Below are 21,869 nucleotides of genomic sequence, written 5' to 3'. Positions count from 1 at the left end.
CGGGCCATCTCTCAGGTGGCCTGAGATTTACTGATCTCAGCCTGGATGTAAAAGAAGGAAAGGGATTCTTGCAGCAGCAGCAGCAGCAGCAGGAGAGACTGAAATCAGACTCTGGGGATTTTTGTTTGTTTTTGTTTTTATTTATTTTTTCCCCATTCTTGGGACCCTAGGGCAGGCAGCTTCCCCAAGCCTGCTCAAGAACAGACCCCGTTCCTGTGTGTGAGGTGTGGCAACCCTGCACTGAGGCGGAAGCACAGGTGAACTGACCCAGGAGGGACCACAGGCAGCCATGCACGAGCCACTCGCGAGAAATGGGTGATTTATTTTCAATGTGAGCTAGAAAATTAACTCATTAAAACTCGATGGCCTCCTGGCACTGAGTGTTGGAATGGAGCTTTGGTGCAAACATGAAGTTGTGAATTTATCCTTGAATATCGATCGTTTCAGCCTGGTGTCAGCGACAACCATCCTTCTGGCTAGCCCATTTCCATGGCATTACTTTGGCTTCTGCAAACACAGTGCTGGAAAAGATTAAACAAGCTGAGTCTAGTCCCTCTCCTTATCTTCCTTAATCGAGGCCAGGGCTGAGTGGATCATCTGCAGAAGTCCATCGTTCCCAAATCGTAGTTAATTGGTAGAGGTGGCAGCTCTGGGTGTGTGTGAGGATACACAGGTACGGGACATCAGACCCTTTGCTATTCTAGAGGCCCATGTGGAAAGGAGGCTCTGTGAGCCCCCATGCTGGAGGATAGGGTGGGACTCCAGGGCACAAGCCTATTGGTCTTTGCTTCTCTGGCAGGTCTCTTCAAATTACGTAGAAATTCAATGTCTAGGTATAGTCCCCTGGCCCCCCGTGACAGAAGACATTAGGTAAAGTTGCAATGCAAATTGCCAGGCAGTATTGCAGCCTGCTGGCCAGGTGCTTGGGGTACCAAGGGCCATGTGCATGCCAGCCAGTCTCCAGGGCCACCATGGGCACTATGCCTAGAAGACCCGTTCCTAACCTGTTTACCTAGACATCTGCTTCCTTGGCCTTCCCTCTACAGGCCTTGATGCCAGGCCTGTTGGCAGGGCACCTCCACCAGCCTCCTCTGGAGCAGCCTCGGCTCCCCCTGCCTAATGGCGCTGTTTCATGCTTCTCTGGTCGGGTGATTCCAGCCGGGCTGGAGCTCCTCTGGTCTGGGAGCACCTGGAGCATGACACATTTGTCCTTTTCAAGTCCTCGCCTGGCTGCCTTCTGGTCATTGCTGGGCCACCAGAGCCCAGCATCCCAGAATGTGCCCAGGTGGGAGGGTGCAGTTGTGGGAGGCAGGGTGGGGTTAGGATTAGGACTAGGGATCCAGAGACAGACTTGATGCCAAGCTGCCGGTTACCCATGTGACCTTGAGCCACTCACCTCCTTCTCCGGGCCTCCTTTTCTGCTGGGACTCTTGAGACTCCAAGCAGGATCTTCAGCCTCTTCTCCCTGGCTTCCATGCACCTTGTGACTCATCTAAAGACAGAGAGGAAGGTCGATTTCTGAAGTGCCGTAGAACTGGTCGGTGAGCCGCTCACACTGAGATATCTGAGGACAGCAAGTGTGGGCCTCAGGGGTGGAAGAATCGCCACCATCCAGGCCTCGTCACGTTTTTATTGAGCACCTACTAAGTGTTAGTCCAAACTCCCTACACTTGTGAATCTTAAATTCTAGCGAAGGGAGACAGACAAATGATAAAATAAAGTGTCACTGGGGAGCAGGTGGTAGAAACAGTCTGGGAAGGGGAGTGTCTTGGTTAGCGTTCCTATTGCTGGCATGAAACACCATGACCAAAGAGCAAGAGCAAGTTGGGGAGGAAAGGGTTGATTTGGCTTACACTTCAGCATTACTGTTCATCACCGAAGGAAGTCAGGACAGGAACTCAAACAGGGCAGGGTCCCTGAGGCGGGAGCTGATGGAGGGAGCTGTTTACTGGCTTGCTCCCCATGGCTTGCTCAGCCTGCTTTCTTGTAGAACCCAGGACCAGCAGCCCAGGGATGGCCTCACCCACCATGGGCTGGGCCCTCCCCCATGGATCACTAAATGAGAAAATGCCTTACAGCTGGATCTCAGGAGTCACTTTCTCAGCTGAGGCTCCTTCCTCTGACGACTCTAGCTTGTGTCAAGTTGACACACAAAACCAGCCAGCACAGCGAGCATGAGGTGGCATGGTCGGGCAGAGGCTGCTTTAAATGCCGCCATCTGTGATGACCTTCGCCATCTGAGGACGTGAGCTGTGTGGACACGAGCAGCAAAGGGTGTTAAGGGGAGATGGAACAGTGACTGTAAGGCCCGAGGTGTTATCTGGCATGTTTGGGACATTGAAGGAATCCGATGTGACCGGAAGGAGAGCTGGGAGGCCTACTGGAGAGAGAGGGGTGAGGGCCTGTCCTGGTGCATGGCCTCGAAGGCTATCATGAAGCTATAATCATAATACAAACAGAAAGCTAGCTGGTCGGGCGTTAGTGGTGTTTGCTTGGATCCCAGCACTTAAGAGACTGAGGCAGGAGGATTGCCAGTTGGCTGCTGACCTGGGGTTATAGTGAGACCTGAGACCTGTCTCAAAACAATAGCAACAACAAGAAAATGTGAGGTTTTATGTTTTAATCACAGAACCGCTCTGCCTGCTGGGTAGGAAACATGGGGAGGGAGACAAGGGACAGGCTTGCCTCCAGGGGGCTCCTAAGCAGGTCGAGGGGCAGAGGTGGGAGTAAGGAGGATGCCTACCTCCCTGACATCCACTGTAAAAGCGATGAAGGGGATACCATCTAGGGGACAGGGGTAGTTGGTCACTTCAGGCTGAGGCTTCTGAGGTCACACAAGTCTCTGCTGTGGCGTGGGGAAAGACAGAGCAGAGGGCAGGTGGACTCACGTCGATGAGCAGCAGGCTCTGTGTTGGGCTGGGTGTGTGGTGTCCTCAGAACCAGCCAATCTAATACCAGCCTCAACCCCACACTGAGTTTTCCTGTCTCGCAGCTGCTCTTAAGTAAACACACTGAGGCTTATATTAATTATAAATGCTCAGCTGATAGCTCAGGCTTATTACTAGCTAGCTCTTACAACTTAACCCATTCCTATTAATCTATGTGCTGCCCCGAGGCTGGTGGCTTTTACCTCTGTGCCATTTTGTGTGTCCAGCTTGTTTCTGCATCTGGCTGGCAGTGACTCTGGCTCCGCCCTTCCTCTTCCCAGCATTCTTAGTTTGGTTCTTCCACCTATACTTCCTGCTTGGCTACCAGCCAATCAGCTTTTTATTAACAATGAGAGTAATACATATTTACAGTATACAAAGATTGTTCCATAGCATGAATGTCATAGCTGCTTCCCATGGTTCAGTCTGGTACTGGGAAAAGAAACTATGAGACCCCAGGTCACGTACCTGAAGGTACAGGTCTGACTTCAGAGCCTGGGCCTGAGGCAGGAGAGGGAGGGAGGGTGGTGGTGGTTCTCATAACCATCAGGCCTCAGTTTAATCTGTCAATGATGATGTCCCTGGATTTGGCTGATGTCTTCTGGAATAGTCAACTCCACAGCTGTGGAAATACCTGTGGATTCTGCCTGTCTCCAGTGCCCTGGCGACGTGGGAAGGTCACTGCCATGGGCTTCAGGGTCTCCTATAAATGACATGGTATGACCCAGTGACCTAAGAGCCTACCTTGCTCAGTCATGTGTCCACATATTCATTGACGGCATCCTTTCCGGACAGTTTCCCTCGGTGGCAGGACCAAGTTCTTCCCCCAAGGAACTGCAGAGTAGGTGGTTTCACCCCATGGGTCAGAATCTTCTGTTTTGTTCAGCTATTCTTGTATCCTTTCTGTTGCTGTGATAAAACACACTAACCAAAAGTAACCTGGGGAAGAAAGGGTTCATTTGTTTGGTTCCCACTTCCGGGTCACAGTCCATCACTGAGGGAAGTTAAAGTAGGAACTCGAGCGGAGAGATGTCAGAAGAGCCTGCTTCCAGAGTTGAATTCCAGCACACATGATGGCTCACAGCCATCTGTAATGAGATCTGGCTCCCTCTTCTGGCCTGCAGGGATATATACAAACAGAACATTGTAGTATACATAATAAAAAAATAAATCTTTAAAAAAAAAAAGTAGGAACTCGAGCAGGAGCTTGAAGCAGAATCTCGGAGGGATGCTGCTCACTGACTCAGCCCACCACGGGCTCATACTTAGCTTTCTTATATTTTCGGTTGTGAGCCCAGCCTTTAACGCTGAGCCATCTCTCCAGCCCCATACTTAGCTTTCTTATACAGCCCAGGGCCACCTGTCTAGGGATGGTGCCACCCACAGTGGGCTGGACAACTTCCCACATAATTAGTAATCAAGACAGTAACCCCCTACAGACACACCCACAGGCCAATCTGATCTAAACAATTCCTCAATCAAAGCCTTGCTCTGAGATGACTACATGGTCAAGTTGTCGAAGGTTACTAGGACACCAACTCTCTTGTTGGACAAAACATCAGTAACAAGCCTAGGAATTAGCAGTCACCATTTCTTCCGGCCTAGTTTGATTTGCAGAAGTTGGGCGGTGGGCTAGAGTTGATCCATGGCTTTGACTTCTCAACCCCTGCCTTTCTGCCACAATAAAGCAGTGTGGATCAAGTCCCTGCTGGAATATACATACTCTGAGGGTAAGGGCAGGACTATGGAAGCAGGCAATAGGGCCTTGACCTGGAGATAGAGGCTCTCTCCATCAACTGAGCAACGCTGACGTGAGCTCCCAGAGACTGGAGCAGCGAGCATAGGGCCTGCACGGGTCCTCTGCACACACAACATGGCTTTTAGTTTGGCGTTTGAATGGACTCCTGAGTGTGTGAACCAGTGGGCTCTGAGTCTCGTGCCTCCTCCTTTCCTTCTGTTGGGTTGCCTTGTCCAACTTCGATACAGTGGTTTTTGTTTTATCTTATTATGTTTTGTGGCTATCTCTTAGAAGCCTGTTCTTTTCTAATGAGAGACAGAAAGGGAGTGGATCCAGAGGGGAGGGGAGGTGGGGAGGAACTGGGAGGAGTAGAGGGAAACTGTAATCAGGATACATTGTGTGAGAAAAGAATCTTTTTTTTTTGTTGTTGTTTGTTTTTTGAGACAGGGTTTCTCTGTGTAGCTTTGGTGCCTGTCCTGGAACTCACTCTGTAGACCAGGCTGGCCTCGAAACTCACAGAGATCTGCCTGGTTTTGCCTCCTAAGTGCTGGGAGAATCTATTTTCAATAAAAGGGGAAAAATAATATAGAAAGAGAGACCAGAGAAATGGTTCAGCTGGTAAGAGCACTGACCGCTCTTGTAGAGAACCGGGTTCAATTCCCAGCATGCACATGGTTGGCCACAACCATCTGTAACTCTAACTCTAGGTGGCTGGACTCCATCTTCTGGCCTCCATGGACACCAGGCATGCAAGTGGTGTGCAAACATACGTACAGACAAAAAACACCCATGCACATAAAATTAAAATAAAAAAGAATACATCAGGATGCTGTTAGATTATTGAGTAGAGACCCAGTGATGAGATAGATTGGAGCAGAGGATGTGTGAGACTGTAACCACCGAGTGCCAACAGTACCAAAAGAAAAGCAGGGAAGAATGCCGAAACCACAAGCAAGCTTACAGCCTTAGGTTCAGGAATGGAATACCCTCTGCATGATGGCTGTGACTGTCCGAGCTGGCACGTCAGTAGCCCATACTCAGGGTTTAAATGTTTTGTTATCTTTACTTATTTATCTGATAGGTCTATGTGTGTGAGCATGTGCATGCCACGGTGCATAAGTGAAAGCCAGGGACAATTTGCAGGGGTTGGTTCTGGGGATCGAACTGATCATTAGCGCTGGCAGCAGACACCTTGACGTTCTGAACCATCTTACCGGCACCATACTCAAGCTTTAACGAGGAGGTCTGTAAGGCCCGAATCACTCTTTGTCCCCTTTGTAAAGTTTAAAGTTTAGTTTAATGGGATTTTTTTTTTATTTTTGTATAATTACTAGCTGTTTTATTCTTCGGTTATACCTTCCTGCTGGGTGTTTAAGTCCACACAGTTGGCCCCAAATGATATTTTTCTGCTACTGATAAGGTCAGTTGGGACTCCTTAGTTAGTTAGGAGTTACTCTTAGGGACTTGATGGGAGCCCCATGGCTCCTTTAGGGTGATGGTACTATTTTTTTTTAAATATCTATTTTTAATTATGTGTATGTGTCTGTGCGCAGGTATGTGCACATGAGTATGGGTGCCCATAGAGGCCAGAAGAGGGTGGAGGATCCCTTGGAGCTGGAGTTACAGGCAGTTGTGAGCTGTCCTAGGTGGGTGTTACAAACTGAGCTCAGGTCCTCTGAGCAGTATGCGGTCTTAAGCACTGAGCCATTTCTGCGGACCCCTTGTGCCCCGCCCCTATGGGTGTCCTTCCTGTGTGCCCCGCCCCTGTGGGTGTCCTCTCCTGTGTGCCCCACCCCTATGGGTGTCCTCCCTGTGTGCCCCGCCCCTATGGGTGTCCTCTCCTGTTTGCCCCGCCCCTATGGGTGTCCTCTCCTGTGTGCCCCGCCCCTACGGGTATAATGGTGGGGTGCAGAGTCTTCCTGACCAAGTAGCTTTCCTTGGAAGCATTGAGGACCTTCTCCTCAGTGCTGACCCTCCTCTTTGTAGAATAATCCCTGGTCAGATCCACCCTCTGGAGTCTCCATGTTCTCTCTGATCAAGAGGCCATGACATGTGACTATTGGAGCTGCAGGATCTTTCTGTGTTGTCCTGTTGTCCCTGGGACCTAGTTGACCTGGGAACAAAATGTTGGCTGTCCTTTTGGCCCCTACATGAGTATGGCTTTGTCCATTAAGGATGATTCTTGAACACCCAGCTCTTGACACCGGTATGGAAGGATGAATTGGGATTTAAAATTTTGCTTTTGTATAACATTTTGATAAAGCTTGACAGGGACATTGAAAAATAAAATCCTGACTCTAAAAACTTTTTTCCTAATTAGAAACGGAAAGCAGTTATCTTTTTTGTGTGTTTGGGTTTTTTTGTTTGTTTGTTTATTTGCTTTTTCGAGACAGGGTTTCTCTGTGTAGTTTTAGTGCCTATCCTGGATCTCGCTCTGTAGACCAGGCTGGCCTCGAACTCACAGAGATCTGCCTGACTCTGCTTCCTCAGTGCTGAGATTAAAGGCGTGCGCCACCACCCGTCATAACCATATTCTTAATAAAAATAAAATAAAAATAAAATCCTTGTTCTTTAACAAGTTTAACAAGTTTAAGTTCTTTAACAAGCAAGTTTCTGTAAGCCCATGCTGTTTTTAAGTTTTAAATTCCATAAACCTTTCTGTGACATACTTTAACTCTTTGGTTTTGTCTTAATCTTGTCTGTTCTTATTTCTGATAATCCTCTGCCTTTGGACAGAATCTCCATACAAAATCCTCTCTCATCTAAAACATTTTCTTTTCTCTTTAACCTTCATTAAAAAATATTATATGTCTACATTTTTCTTTTTTTAGAAGTGACTTACTTTTATTTCATATGCCTTGGTGCTTTGCCTTCATGTAAGTTTGTATGAGGGCATTGGAACTGGAGTTATAGACAGCTGCCATGTGGGTGCTGGGAACTGAACTCAGAACCTCTGGAAGAGCAGCCAGTGCTCTTAACCACTGAGCCATCTCTCTAGCTCCTTCTTTTTTATTTTTTAATAGAATGTCTTTTATTAATTCCTTGACAATTTCATACATGTAAGTAGTGTATCTTGGTCATATTTATCATCAGCTGCCCTTTCGCACTCCCCTAATGCACCCCCAAAATTCATCTCTCCCCACTTCATGTCCCCCTCCATTCCTCCTTTTTGTGACCCACTGTGTCTAGTTAATGTTGCCTGTTGGAATACTGACTTTGTTGACTTGTTCTTCTGCATAACCATGGCTGCCGCGAGTTTGCGGGTACACCATGGCTGCCGCGAGTTTGCGGGTACACTGGCCATGTCCCAAAGCCAGCATTCCACATTTCCCCATCCTGCTCTTACGTTATTTCTGTTTTTCTCTTCCAAGATGGGATGCTCCCTGAGCCTTGGGTTGGGGTGGTGGTGTTTGATATTAATATCCCTTTTAGAGTTGAATACTCAGTAGTTAACTCATTTTCAGTACCTTTACCGGTTGCGAGTCTCTGCATTAACTGCTGACTGCTACAGAAAGCAGCTTCTCTGGCCAGGGTTGAAGGTGACACTAATCTAGCGTGTAAGTATAAATATTTAGAAGATGGTCTTATAATATGTCCACATAGCAAGATAATAGTAGTAGGTTCCCTTTGAGGGCCCATGCCTTCCCCTTTTACGGACTTTTGACTAGTTTCATAGAACCAGGCATGAATTCCCTCCAGTGGAGTAGACCTCAAATGCAATCCAAAATTGTTTGGGTATCCATGTAACCTTCATGCTTCTACTGCACCAGTGGGCACATCTTGCCTCGCATCTTGTAGCATGCAGGGTTCATGGCTTAGTAATACAATTGATGGATTCCCCCCCCCCCCAGCATAGCATACTGTGGTACTAGGAAAGCCAGCTAAGTCAGTTACTTTTCTATTGCTATAGTAAGACACCATGACCAAGCAACATACAGAAGAAAACGTTTCTTGGAGCTTACAGTTTTGGAGAGTTAGAGTCTACCGTCATGGTGGGAAGCATGGCAGCAGACAGACAGGCATGATGCCGGAGCAGTAGCTGAGAGCTCACATTTTGAGACACAACCACAAGGCAGAGAGAGTAACTTGGGAATGGCGTACACCTCCTTCAACAAAGCCACGCCTCCTAATCCTTCCCAAATAGGTCCACCAACTGGGGACCAAGTATTCAAACATATGAGCCATGCTCTTTCGAACTACTACATTAGCTTATTAGGTAGGAATTTTAGGTGACTCTCAGCTTGATTTCTCTGTCCTGAAAACAAGGTGTATTATACCCCTACCATCTAGTTCTGGTGGACAACCAAGAACCGTGGTGAGAGTCTGTGGTGTTTTGGGGTGTTCTGGGAACTTCCAGACCAACAGCACCTAGGGAGATACCTCATACTTGGCATATTTTCACTAAATAACAATGTCTTTTGGGGGAAAACATTGTCCACCTATGTAGGGTACCTATGTCCAAACTTCTTTTTTAAAAATTATATTTTGAAATAAGCTTACCAAGTAGTGGATTTCTAAAGGATTTGTCATATATCCTTGATTTTAGGTGACCCACTCCCTGCCTCTTTTTCTCTTGTCTATCTCCTTTTTATTTAATGCTTTTTTTGTTGTTGGTTGTTTGTTTGATTTTTCTTTACAAAATTTAGAAAGCTTTTGTTTTGTTTTGTTTTTGTTTTTGTTTTGTTTTGTTTTTTTTTGAGACAGGATTTCTCTGCATAGCCCTGGCTGTCCTAGAACTCGCTCTATAGACCAGGCGGGCCTCGAACTCAGAGATCCACTTGCCGCTGCCTCTGCTTCCTGAGTGCTAGGATTAAAGACATGCTCCACCACCACCAGGCTTAGAAAACGTTTTTAATAAAACTACTTTGTATTTTAATGAAACACAGAAAGCTACATATGAAATAAAGGTAAAACATTTATAGCAGTCATGGAGATGGTATTTATTTTAATCAACAAATTTAAATAAACCAATTTAGTAAAGATTTAGTTATTTAGAAACTGCATTTGTTTAAAAAAAAAAAACCTATTCATTTCTTATTTGGGCTCATGAAACTCCAAATGAGGACAAAATTCTGAGGTTTTGCTTTCATTTAGTGTCTGCCTCCTTTCCTGTGGGTTACCTGTGCACTTCTGCAGATAAACATATTCATTACCTAGGAAAAGCTGGAAGCACAGACCTAATTCATTGCTCCAGCTGGGCTTGTAGGAGCAGCGGAGCCTAGAGGACCGCGCCCTGAAGAGGGCTGTGTCCTGGAGCAGGAGTCTCCATCTTCTGAAAGCCAGGTTACTCACCCAAACAATAGAGACTTCAGGACAGAGACAAGGATCAACTAAATTACATCTTGATTCAGACTAGTTACATACACCCTTTGCTTTTGTTCTACAATTTTAGTTATACTACAGACTAAAAGGGATTTGGGCTAGTAACACTTTTAATTTATGGACCATGAGAACAATGTAAAAACACCAGCACGTGTAGACAACATACATACACATAGTTGTATATAAAGACAGACTTTAAAAATGCCAAGGACACCAGGTGGTGGTGGCACATACCTTTAGTCCCAGCACTCAGGAGGCAGAGGCAGGCCTGTTCTACAAAGCCAGTTCCAGGACAGCCAGAACTGTTACATAGATTGTCTGAAACTGCCACACCCCACTCCCCCCCCCCCAAAAAAAAAAAGCTTTGAAGCTTTGTAACTTTTGTCAGCTTTAAGTTTATGTTAACCAGGTCATTTTTCATAGCATTAACAATCCTTAACCCCAAATCTAGACCTTTAAATAAATGATTTTCAGTGTAAATAAAATAGAAGGATTTTGGTTTTAAACACACAGAGCCTAACCTGATCACTTCTGGGCTTTAAGCAGGAAGAGCAGGCACCAACACTTGGTTCCTTAATTATTATCATTATTATTATTATTATTATTATTTTAATTGAACAAGACAAGAGCCTTGAAAAGCCTGTTTTCTGAAGGAAGAGAGCATAGGTAAACAAGCAATATCTTTTATATTTTAATGTTGTAAATATAAGTTAAAACGTATCTTAAACTGTAAATATTAGTATTATCTTAAGATTTTTTTTTTAAAGATTTATTTGTTTATTATGTATACAGTCTTCTGTCTTGCACATATCCATGCAAGTCAGAAGAGGGCACCAGATCTCATTACAGATGGTTGTGAGCCACCATGTGGTTGGTGGAAATTGAACTCAGGACCTTTGGAAGAACAAGCAGTGCTCTTAACCTCTGAGCCATCTCTCCAGCCCCTATTATCTTAAGATTTAATAACAGCTATTTTATTACATTTGGAGTGAGTGTGCCTAGTTCTTGGGTTGCACTGCTATAATTTTCATTGTGAAAAGAGAATTTAACATAAAGATCTTTGATAAACATTTTACCTGTCATTTTATGTATGTCACAGCCTTAGTGAAAATCTTTCATTTCTCACTTGTATAATACAAACATTCCTGAAAGTGCCAAGTATGGTGGCACACGCCACCTTAATCTCAGCACTCAGGAGGCAGAGGCAAGAGATCTCTCTGAGTTCAAGGCCAGCCTGGTCTATTTAGTGAGTTCTAGGCCAGCTAGGGTTATATAGTGAGCTTCTGCCTGAAAAAAAAAAAGAAAAAAAGAACATTCTTGAAAAATCAATCCATAATGATTAATCTAACAAGATAATTTTAAATGTACATTATTTAGAAGTGTTTTGATTAACATAAAACATTTTTATTGTCTATTGTGTTTTGTTATCCATGACTATTTTAAAAAGTGAAATAGAATTATTTTCTTTCAGAACCGATTCTTTTTTTTTTTTCCCCGAGACAGGGTTTCTCTGTGTAGTTTTTTTGGTGCCTGTCCTGGATCTCACTCTGTAGACCACACTGGCCTGGAACTCAGAGAGATCCGCCTGGCTCTGCCTCCTGAGTGCTGGGATTAAAGGCGTGCGCCACCACCGCCCAGCTCAGAACCTATTTTTGAAGGAAATCTATCAAAATCTGTGTCCAATGTAAAATTTCATGGAACTTTTATGACATTAATGAGTATTATTTTATATAAGCAAATTGCACTTTAAAGTCTTATGAAGGGTTAGCTCGATGTGTCAGGGGATAGAGGCACGTGCTGCCGAGCCTGATGACCGAACTTGATCCCTGGACACACACAGTGGGGAGAGCTGACTGCCTCAAGTTGTCCTCTGACCCTCACGTGTGTGCCGTGACACTGAGTACCCCACCCCCTATTAAATAAACAAATAAATAAATAAAGCTACATTTTAAAAAAATTTATGAAACATTCAGTAGACCCAAAGACACCATGTTAATACGTTCTAAGAAATTACGAGTGGCTAAGTTTCTAAGGCAGGGTGCAGCTATCAGATCTATTAATGTAGTCTACAAACACTCATATGGGCACGCACACAGGTTTAAAACAGGCATGCCAAAAGAGAAAATAAAAAGCATATTTAGTGCACACTTAAAAAAAGAAAAAGAATGGTAAGCGACAGACTTTGTTCCCTAGTTAAGTCGGGGTCCTAGAGACGGCGTCACGGGGCAGTCACACGGACGCTACTGTGAGCACACACGGCGTGACTGTTAGGAAGTAAGACTCTCCCCTCTGTCTTTGGAGGGAGAGGCTAACTCGTGGGGCATCAATAATTCCGCCTTTTGTTTTTCCTGTCAGTGTGTTCCCTCTGGTACCTTCTGCCCTGTGAGGTGGTCACATCAGGGTCCTTCCTTCAGGCCCCCATGAACAGCAAGAAGGCAGTGTCCAAAAGCTGAATTTGTGGGTCTGAGGGTAAAGTTCTTGGGTTAAAATATTCATTTGGGTTCGTGAGTTCTAGGAACAGTCTTTGGGCAGTAAAAAGAGACGGAGGACAATGGGCTCCTGTGTGTCCCTCAGACTTCCTCCCTCCGTTCAGGTCAGACGGATGAGTAAGGGTGCAGAGGTGGCCTGGGGCTCCTCAGAGTGGGAGAAAACGTAGATTCTGAGTCCCGTTGCCCACCGCGTCTGTTTGAAAAGTGGGGTTTCTACACTAACGGGATGACACACGTAGGCTTACCAGAGGTTCCCCTTTTCTTTGCATCGCCCCTCCTCTGGCAGGGAGCCATGAGAAGAACACTCTATCATTTCGTCTCTTCTTACCAAACTGGTCCTGCTGCGGGATGATGCTGTAGTTTCCTGTCTTTGTCTGAATTTCCCATCACCCAGCTTGTTCTGAGGCCAGAGGGGATTCCAGTCAAATCGCAGCCTCCTTTCCCTTCGTGGTTTCAGGATAAACCTTATTCCAGTTCTTGAGGCTGAACAGTTGCACAGAGCCCGAGGGACAGGCTTAAGTGAAGAGACAAGTGTCAGGGCCTCTGCAGAGAGGCATTCCTCCTGTCCCCCTGTCCCCCGTCCTCCAGGACATCTGGTGGATCAGTTTGTCTTCCATCCTTTGTTACCCAGGCATCCCAAGGTGAGTCTGAGAGTAGCCACAGAAGGATCAGGAATTCTGCTTTGGGTCTGAGCTCTTCCCCGTCAGGATCTGAACCTATTGCTCACACTGTCTGTCTCAGAACAGAGTCCAGTAATCTAGTACCTGCTGTGACGTCCTGGGGTGATTTCTTTTATCTTGGTGAATTAAGATAATTCTCCCAAGAAGTGGGGTAGCAACCAGTAAGATTCAGGGAAGAGACTGAGTTTTATGGTGGCTTTGACCTTTTTTATTTGGCTTTAAATTGCCCTTGAGGTTAAAAGTACAAATGGGTGGTTCTCCCCAACCTCCTTCGGACTTCATATTCAGGAGACTGTCTTGTCACCTGGGAAATTATCTCCATGTTCTTGGGGATAAAACTATCTGTGGTAAAGGAACACAGAGAAATGGAGAGCGGTTAGGGTAAATTAAAGAAATAACAAGGCATTGATGGAGGGATGTGGGCACACATAGTTAACTAAGAGTCCCCTGGGGGTCAGCATGTGAAGCCAACTGGCTTTAGGACCCTGAGGGAGGCAGAGTCAGTGTAGATCTCTGGGGAATTATCTCTGTGGGAGAAGAGTTTGCCCTGTCCATGCCGTGCCTGCCATGCCTGCCATCTTGGTGGATGCTAGGGCAGGTCGAAGGAAGGAGGAATAGACATGGGTGAGTGAATGCCAGCAGTACCGGAAAGTGCGAGCATGGCATTGTCTTTATTAGTGCCAGCATGGTGCCCCGTATCTGGCCTTCCTTTGGTCAGTGGTCACCTCCATGAATTTCCTGGGTTCAGCCAATCTGAAGTGCCACTCTACTGCACAGCCAACGGCCAGTGTGTGCCTCATTGCTTCGACTTACATCCCAGGAGGGCAAGAGAGGAGAACCAAGCACGTCACTGGCCCTTGGCCATACGGACTGTGGAACAAAGACAGGAAGGGAGAGGCGCCTCGTGCCACCCTATTGGTGAAATTATTAAGGCCACTCCATGTAGTTTAAAGGGAGGTTTATTTAGTGGCGTAACTTACAAATGAAGGGATAGGTAGGTTGCAGGGTCTAGGAAAGGCATGGCACACCCCGGCGGTGTTCTCTGGAGAACTCTGCTCAGTCTACCTCCAGCATCCAGGCTCCAGGAACCAAGAGAGCCGGCGCATCCGGATCTTGGGTCTTCAGGGTCCTCTCTTGGCCCCGCCTTGTAGGTGTGACAGTTACCGAAGCCTCAATGGGGGTTGGAACTTCCAGATCAAGGTTGGAATGGCTACCCACTACACCACCCTTCTGTGGGAGCTTGCCCACTTTCAAGTGCTCTGGGCAAATGAAAGAGGAGAGCAAAGAGGATAAGAAGGCAGAGATGAGAAACAGCCCAGCTCTCACCTCCTGACCGACTTACCTGCTCTTTCAGGTGCAGATCTGAGTCCAGGGCGAACCCGCTGAGATTTCCAGGTTCTTGTGTCCCAGAACAATAAATTAGACCGGGGACACATAGTAGTAGAATTAGAGTCAATTTATCAAGAAGACGGAGGCTCGAAAGTCCAGTGCCTTGTGAGTTCTGGGCCCTTCTAGGGTGTCTACACAGCACCTGCCTCTCCTGTATTTGTATGCTGTGGGCGTTTTTCAAGCATGCTGTGCTTGCTACATGCAGCCAGAATGATGCTTCTTGCTGTGTCAAATGGACATCTACACACGCCGCCGCCGCTGCTGCCGCCGCCGCGCCGCCGCCACCACCACCACCACCCCAAAGCGGCCGTAGACCTTAACGCAAGAGCTAAATTTATAACTGGAAATCTTAGATCAATCTAATCTTGATGACATGGGCTGTGTAACTTGTTCTTAGACATACCACTGATAATAGAAGCAATCATAGAAACAGACTTAATCAAAATGAAAAACCTTTATGTTTTAGAAAGACAGCCCTAAGGTTAGAGAACTGTTTTAAAAATGTTGTGTTGGGCACTCCCCTGTCCCCGGTGGCATGGGGACACTGCTGCTGGTCCTTGCAGCAGTCTGGACAGGGAGTGCAAGCTGACAGACGATAGCTCCCTATCTGAGGAGAATCTGCAATCCCGAATATGTAAATGACATAACTCAACAATAAAAAGACAAATATTCAAAGTGGCCAAGGGCTGGTGACTTGGTTGGTAAAGGGGCTTGCCACCAAGCCTGACAGCCTGAGTCTCCATGTGGGACCCACCTGGTGAGAGGAGAGAACAGATTCCTCAGGTTGTCCTTAGAGCTCCACACTTAACACTGTGGCACACGTGTGCAGCTGCCCCTTAAAACATACTCATTTTTTAATTGGTAAAGTCTTTGAGTAGACATTTTCCTAAAGAAAATAATCAAACGGCTGGTGAGTGCTGAACAGCGGCCCATCCGTCTGTCCGGCAGTAGAGAAATTCAGGTCAGACCCCCAGCGAGGCGCCACCTCCACCCTCAGGAACACTGTAACAAGGGAGAGCTTGGATCCGAAGGCACTGTGGGTGGGAACACACACTCATGCCATCACCCTGGAAGAGAGTTTGGTGACTCCTTAAAATACCAAACACAGTTCCCACACAACCTAGTGATTTTCCTCTTAAGTGTAGCCAAGATAAGTGGAAACATAAGCGTCTGTTCATAATAATTCTTAAGAAAAGCCCCAAAGCAGAAATAGCCAAAATGTCCACACGCTGGTGAACAGATAAATAAAAATGTGTCATTTATGTAGTGGAATATCATTTAGCAGGAGGAAGCAATAAAGAACTGATACAGGGCGGGCAGTGGTGGCGCACACCTTTAGTCCCAGCACTCGGGAGGCAGAGGCAGGTGGATCTCTGTGAGTTCGAGGCCAGCCTGGACTACAGAGCGAGATCCAGGACAGCCAGGGCAACACAGAGAAACCCTGTCTCGGAAAACCAAAAGCCAAACAAACAAACAAACAAAAAAACTGATACAGGCTATAGTATGGATGAAGCTTAACGCACTAAAGGAAAGAAGCCCGTCGTCACAAGTGGACATGCCAATGCACACCTATTCCAGCACCTGGGAGACTGAGGCAGTAGGATTGTGAGTTCAAGACCAGCCTGTACTGTACAGTGAGGCCCTGTCTCAAAAGCAAACAAGCCAGGTGTCAAGCATGTGTATCTTAGAAATGTGTGCACCCGACACAGGAGAAGCTGATGTCAATATCGCACAGCCCCCGTCCTGTCGGGACGTGAGTTGAAGAGGCACACCCCCCTCGGAACAGCAGGACAGTGTGAGAGAGGGCTGGGAAAGCAGGGTAGAGCTTGGAGCCTTGTGAGAGCATAGCTTTAAATGAAGACCAGAGTTTATGCTCATCTTGTTATAGATGTGTATGTATAGATATGTGGTTATAGTTACACATATATGCACAGTATATATAGCACATGTATATGCATGTGTGAGTATATAATATATATATATTTCATTATATATGTGTATATATATACTATACACACACACACAGAGCCCGTGTGTGTGTGTGCGTGCGTGCGTGCGTGCGTGCGTGCATGCGTGCGCGCCCACCCAGTAATGCAGAATACAGAACCTAGGCAAGCACATGCTAAGCAAGGACTACCATTTAATTATACCCCAGCCACATAGCGGTGGAAACTCTATTACTAATGGAATAAAAACACCGTGGTACTACTATGTCCAGAGGGATACTATTTAGCCACTTAGTGTTGAAGACAAACTGTACAGGAAAAGATAAATCAAGCCGAGTGCCGACCTATGTGTGGTATGGTCGAGACGTAAGACAGAATGAATACTGGCCTCAAGTGTGCCACGTGCCTTAGTTCTCTGGTTGGTAGAATCACGGGGTCCCCCCCCCCCCGCCCCTAGCTTGTGTCTCTGTCTCTGTCTTTCTTCCCTGTCTCCAGTGAACGCCACCCCTTTGCGCTAGGACTTCTGGGAGGAGCAGGGCTACAGATATGGGTCTGAAAAGGTGGGGAACGGTCCTGAGCAAGTGCAGGAGGCCAGCACCGGAAGCGAAGAGGCTGGGAGGTGTCCTTGTGTCATGGAGACAGGCAGAGCGCAGGCCGAGCGAGCCTTTCCGTGGAAGTCAGGGTGCACAGAGGCCCACGTGACCTCAGTGATCCCCCTTGCTCCTTCCTAGAGCCACGGGAGGTTGGATGCAGATTCCCCCATTCCTGGATGCCGATGGCATGGGAAATCAGTCTACGGGCTCTGGAGCCAGGCAGCTTCTGTCAGGCTGGGGGAGGCCTCAGGATGTTTAACCCTTTGCACCTGTGTCCCCAGCTGTTACGTGAGAAGAATGTGAAAAACAAACAAACAAAAACCCCACCTCAGATCGTTGTTTGGATTTGGTAGCTCACTGGCAGCAGGTACCTGCCACAGCCGCAGCCTGCCGGCACTGCCTTACCCGGGGCTGTTGTCTGCGCTTTGCCGACTCCACGCTCAGTCCCGCTGCGCTGCAGAGGGAGAAACATCCATAGTCTCTAGTTTGGAAATGTCTCCTGGTCCTTTGGGCAGAGCTTCTGGGAGATTTATCCCGCTCTCTTCCTCCCCCCGCCCCAGCTGTCCACTCTGCCACCATGAGGAACATCTTCAAGAGGAACCAGGAGCCCATCGTGGCTCCTGCCACCGCCACCAGCGCCACGATGGCGACGCCTGTCAGACCTGCCGACAACTCCACAGAGGGTATGGGCGCTGGGGAGAGCCAAGAAGACATGTTCGCCAAGCTGAAGGAGAAATTCTTCAATGAGATCAACAAGATCCCCCGTGAGTGACCCTGGTGGCCAGGAGGCCTGCAGGGCTAGAACTGGGAGGCCTGTGGAGGGCCGGGCCTGAGGAGGTGGGGTGCCGCTGGGGTGGGCTGGGGTGGGCTCCTTCTTTGGGTCTCAGCTTGGGTTTTTCAGGGAACCCGGTAAGGCATGGGCTGGGAGTATGGTCTAAAAATTAGTGAGGTCACCGAAGGGACTTAACTGTTACATGTTCCAAGCTTCAGGGGGTGAGTTCAACTCTAAGTACAATTTTAAAATCCCACCAAAGGATAAAAATAAAAGGCGAAAAAATTGTAAGATAGGAATCATTATTTAGGTTTCCAGCAGCATTTAGAAACTGCTTTGCTTTAGAGTGCAGAAAAACGAAGCTTTCTGAACTCTGGCAAAGGCTCTCCATGCGGAACCAGGGTTCCCTTTGCAGGGTCGGCCACACTGGTGGGAGCCAGGGCCTCGGGACAGCAGGGACCATGGGGGGGGCCGGTTAAGGGCTCCCCAGCCCTCTGGCTAAGCAAGGCCAGCCTTCTAGGGGAGCTAGAGCTCAGGAATTTTTTTTGCCTCTGCGTCAGGCCTCTGAGCACTGTCCCAGGGCCGGGACACAAGGCTCGTCCTTCCCCCGGTTGTGATGAGGTTAGCCAGTTGTGTGACGATCAAGTGACTGGAAAAGTCTGGAAACAACCCCAACTGCTCTTCTTCCACACGTTCTCCAGACTGCTAACCCAGCAGGCTGTGTCCACAAGGGGGCAGCGAAGAGCGAGGTATTCATATACCTCATGGATGTGTGGATAAAAATGTGGGGCTGGAGAAGAGGGGAGTCACAGGCCCAGCCCACATTGGTCCATGCTCGGGATGAGGGCTTGTGAGGCGAAGTGTGCTGACTCTGGGACTCTGCGTGTGGGCATTGATACCCTGGGCTCTGATCATGGCCATGGTTGACTCTGGGGCTCTGTGTGTGGGCATTGCTACCCTGGGTTCTGATCCCATGGCCGTGTTTGACTCTGGGGCTCTGTGTGTGGGCAGTGCCGCCCTGGGCTCTGATCCCATGGCCGTGGTTGACTCTGGGGCTCTGTGTGTGGGCAGTGCCGCCCTGGGCTCTGATCCCATGGCCGTGGTTGACTCTGGGGTTCTGTGTGTGGGCAGTGCCGCCCTGGGCTCTGATCGCCATGGCTGTGGTCGCTGGTCTCCTGCTGCTCACCTGCTGCTTTTGCATCTGTAAGAAGTGCTGCTGTAAGAAGAAGAAGAACAAGAAGGAGAAGGGCAAAGGCATGAAGAACGCCATGAACATGAAGGACATGAAGGGGGGCCAGGTAGGATGCTGGGGAGCAGCTGGGAGGGGCCCTGGCAATGGCTTCTGGGCTTCCATAGCCAAGCCGCTCCTCCTCGGTGTGACCTGTCCCTCTGCACTCTCCACACGGGCCGCGACGGTTACAACTCTAGTGTCAGGTCAGCCACCCCAAGCTGGAGGGCAGGGACTGAAGTCCACCTCAGCATGAGCTCACTCTTGAAAAGGCAAAAGAAGGGGACAATGTGTGGACTCCCAGAGGCCACTGGAACAAAGTGCTAGCCACCCATGATGACGACCAGGGAGACGCCGTTAGGTAACACCAGATTTTCCTGCCAGGAGAGACGGAAGGGCAGATATATCAGGCTGGGCGGGGTGGGGACTCAGAGGAGATAAGGGTGAGGGTGGGGGGGCAGGGTAGGTTTAAAGGCACCGAGACAGGACCACATGGAATCCATCACTCTCAGATAATGATGTATCCACCTCAGCCTGTTGGGGTTGGCTTCAGCAGGTCCCTTGGCATATCAGTCCCTCCAGAGCCGGGCTCCTCACAGTCCTCTGTTGTCCGTTTGGGGAACGACTGGGAAGAGTCTTTTCTCAAGGCGTCATCATGAAGGCTGGAAGGAGGGACTGACCCCAAAAGACAGCCAAGGGTCATGATGGCCTTTGAGTGCGCATGAGTCTGTGTGCCTAGGTGGGCCTCAAAGGAGCCTACAGTGTGCGTGCGTGTGTGCGTGTGTGTGTGTGTGTGTGTGTGTGTGTGTGTGTGTGTGTGTGTACATATCTCTGTGTTAGTGTATGTATGCATGCATGCATATGTGTGTATGTAAGCGTGTTCCTGTGTATTTGCATGTGTGCATATGTGTGCAAGCATGTGTGCACACAACCCAGACTGATCTCATCGAGCAGCCATGACTTCAGGCTGGCCTGAGCTGAAGGATTTGCTCTGATATCACACTCCCTTCTCTTTCTGCTTCTCTGGACTCGCCCTGCTTCTGGCTGCCCGGACTGCTGCAATCCTGGTATGTCTCGCCCAGGATGGGTAAACCTGAGCAAAGGACTGATAGGGTTTTACAAGGGCAGTGATTACCCTGCCTCAAGAAGCTACCTGGCCTGTGGCGCGGTGCCTGACCCCTCAGAGAGGAGAGGTTCTTGGCCAAGCCAGGGTCGTGCCTTCCAAGTGTGGGGCTGGGTGTCTGCCTGGGCGTCCTGATGGGCTGTGGGGGAGCCGAGACCCTACACACATGCCGCTCACCCATCTCACATGCTGGTTTCTGCAGTCTGCCCTGTACGCTGCGGTCAATACAGGCCCAAGCCCGGGGCTCTTCCCACAGAGTCCCCCCGCAGGGCTCTGAGTCAGGGTTTGGGGCTGTTCTGTGTTGTTGTGAGGGGTGGCTGCTGCCTTCTCCTATAAAAGCCCTTCTCCCCACCCACAGCTCTCCTAGGATGACGACGATGCAGAGACAGGCCTGACTGAAGGAGAAGGTGAAGGCGAGGAGGAGAAGGAGCCAGAGAACCTGGGCAAATTGCAGTTTTCTCTGGACTATGATTTCCAAGCCAACCAGGTGTGTGGGGCTGGGCAGGGGGGCCCGGTGTGGGCGGAAGTCGTTCCCTAGAGGCAGGGAGGCCTTGCCTCTTTCCGTGGAGTGGGCGGTTGGAAGCCACAGGGCATATATATCCTTTGGTTCTGACCGTCAGTCCCCTCTGGGGAAGGTTTCAGGTGAACTCTGCTATTAACTTACTTGGCTATTAACTTGAGCTTGGCCTGGCCTTACTTCCCAGACTCCTGCTGGGGTGGGCGTTGGGGGGGTGTCTGTAGGAGACCCATCTGGGGCTAGATGAGTTCATGGACCCAGACACCCTTTCTCCACAGCTCACCGTGGGTGTCCTGCAAGCTGCTGAACTCCCTGCCCTGGACATGGGTGGCACTTCAGACCCGTACGTCAAAGTTTTCCTCCTCCCAGACAAGAAGAAGAAATATGAGACCAAGGTGCACCGGAAGACACTGAACCCCGCCTTCAACGAGACCTTCACTTTCAAGGTGATGGAAACCGGAAGGAAGACTCCGGCTCCCCCTCTGCCCCTAGGTTCTGCACACCTTTCCCTGGTCCACAGCCCCAGCTGCGGCCCTGGGACATGCTCAGGATGGCACAGAAGCAGGCCGCAGTAGCCTCTCTCCCATCTCACACATTGGTTTCCAAGTCGGCCTGGTCCCTATGGGCAATACAGGCCCAAGCCCGGGGCTCTTCCCACTGCATCCGCCCCCCCCCCCAAGTGCTCAGACCACCGTGGCCCCTTCTGACCCCATCTGTGCCCTACAGGTGCCATACCAGGAGTTAGGCGGCAAGACCCTGGTGATGGCCATCTATGACTTTGATCGCTTCTCTAAGCATGACATTATTGGAGAGGTGAAGGTGCCCATGAACACCGTGGACCTTGGCCAGCCCATCGAGGAGTGGAGGGACCTACAAGGCGGGGAGAAGGAGGAGGTGAGAGTGGAGAGGACCAGCTCTCAATGCTCGGAGCGGAGGTCTGGGCTCGGTCTGCTGGGTTGAGAATCCAGCTCCTCACTGCGGGCTGTTGACCTGGGGCAAGCTGTTACCTTCTTCTTTCTTCTTCTTCCTCTTCCTCTTCTTCTCCTCCTCCTTTTCTCCTCCTCCTCCCCTTCTTCCTCCCTCTCCTCCTCTTCTTCCTTGACCTCCCCTTCCTCTTTTCCTCCTCCTCTTCCTCCTCCTTTTTT

General features: G+C 48.7%; 1 protein-coding gene across 2 annotated transcripts in view; it reads left to right on the top strand.

The window, feature by feature from the left end:
• Syt2 (synaptotagmin 2) overlaps positions 1-21,869 on the top strand; it is a 112,675-nt gene that overhangs the window by 81,920 nt on the left and 8,886 nt on the right. For both annotated transcript variants that reach the window (XM_037211395.1, XM_028876634.2), the window contains exons 2-6: positions 17,645-17,848; positions 18,988-19,154; positions 20,575-20,694; positions 21,003-21,170; positions 21,451-21,618. In XM_037211395.1, coding sequence (XP_037067290.1) covers positions 17,662-17,848; positions 18,988-19,154; positions 20,575-20,694; positions 21,003-21,170; positions 21,451-21,618 — 810 coding nt within the window. In that variant the 5' untranslated portion in view covers positions 17,645-17,661. The remainder of the gene's footprint in view (positions 1-17,644; positions 17,849-18,987; positions 19,155-20,574; positions 20,695-21,002; positions 21,171-21,450; positions 21,619-21,869) is intronic.

The sequence above is a fragment of the Peromyscus leucopus genome, chromosome 15, assembly GCF_004664715.2.
Source record: "Peromyscus leucopus breed LL Stock chromosome 15, UCI_PerLeu_2.1, whole genome shotgun sequence".
Classification (NCBI taxonomy): Eukaryota; Metazoa; Chordata; class Mammalia; order Rodentia; family Cricetidae; genus Peromyscus; species Peromyscus leucopus.
This window is presented reverse-complemented; position numbering and strand designations above follow the sequence as displayed.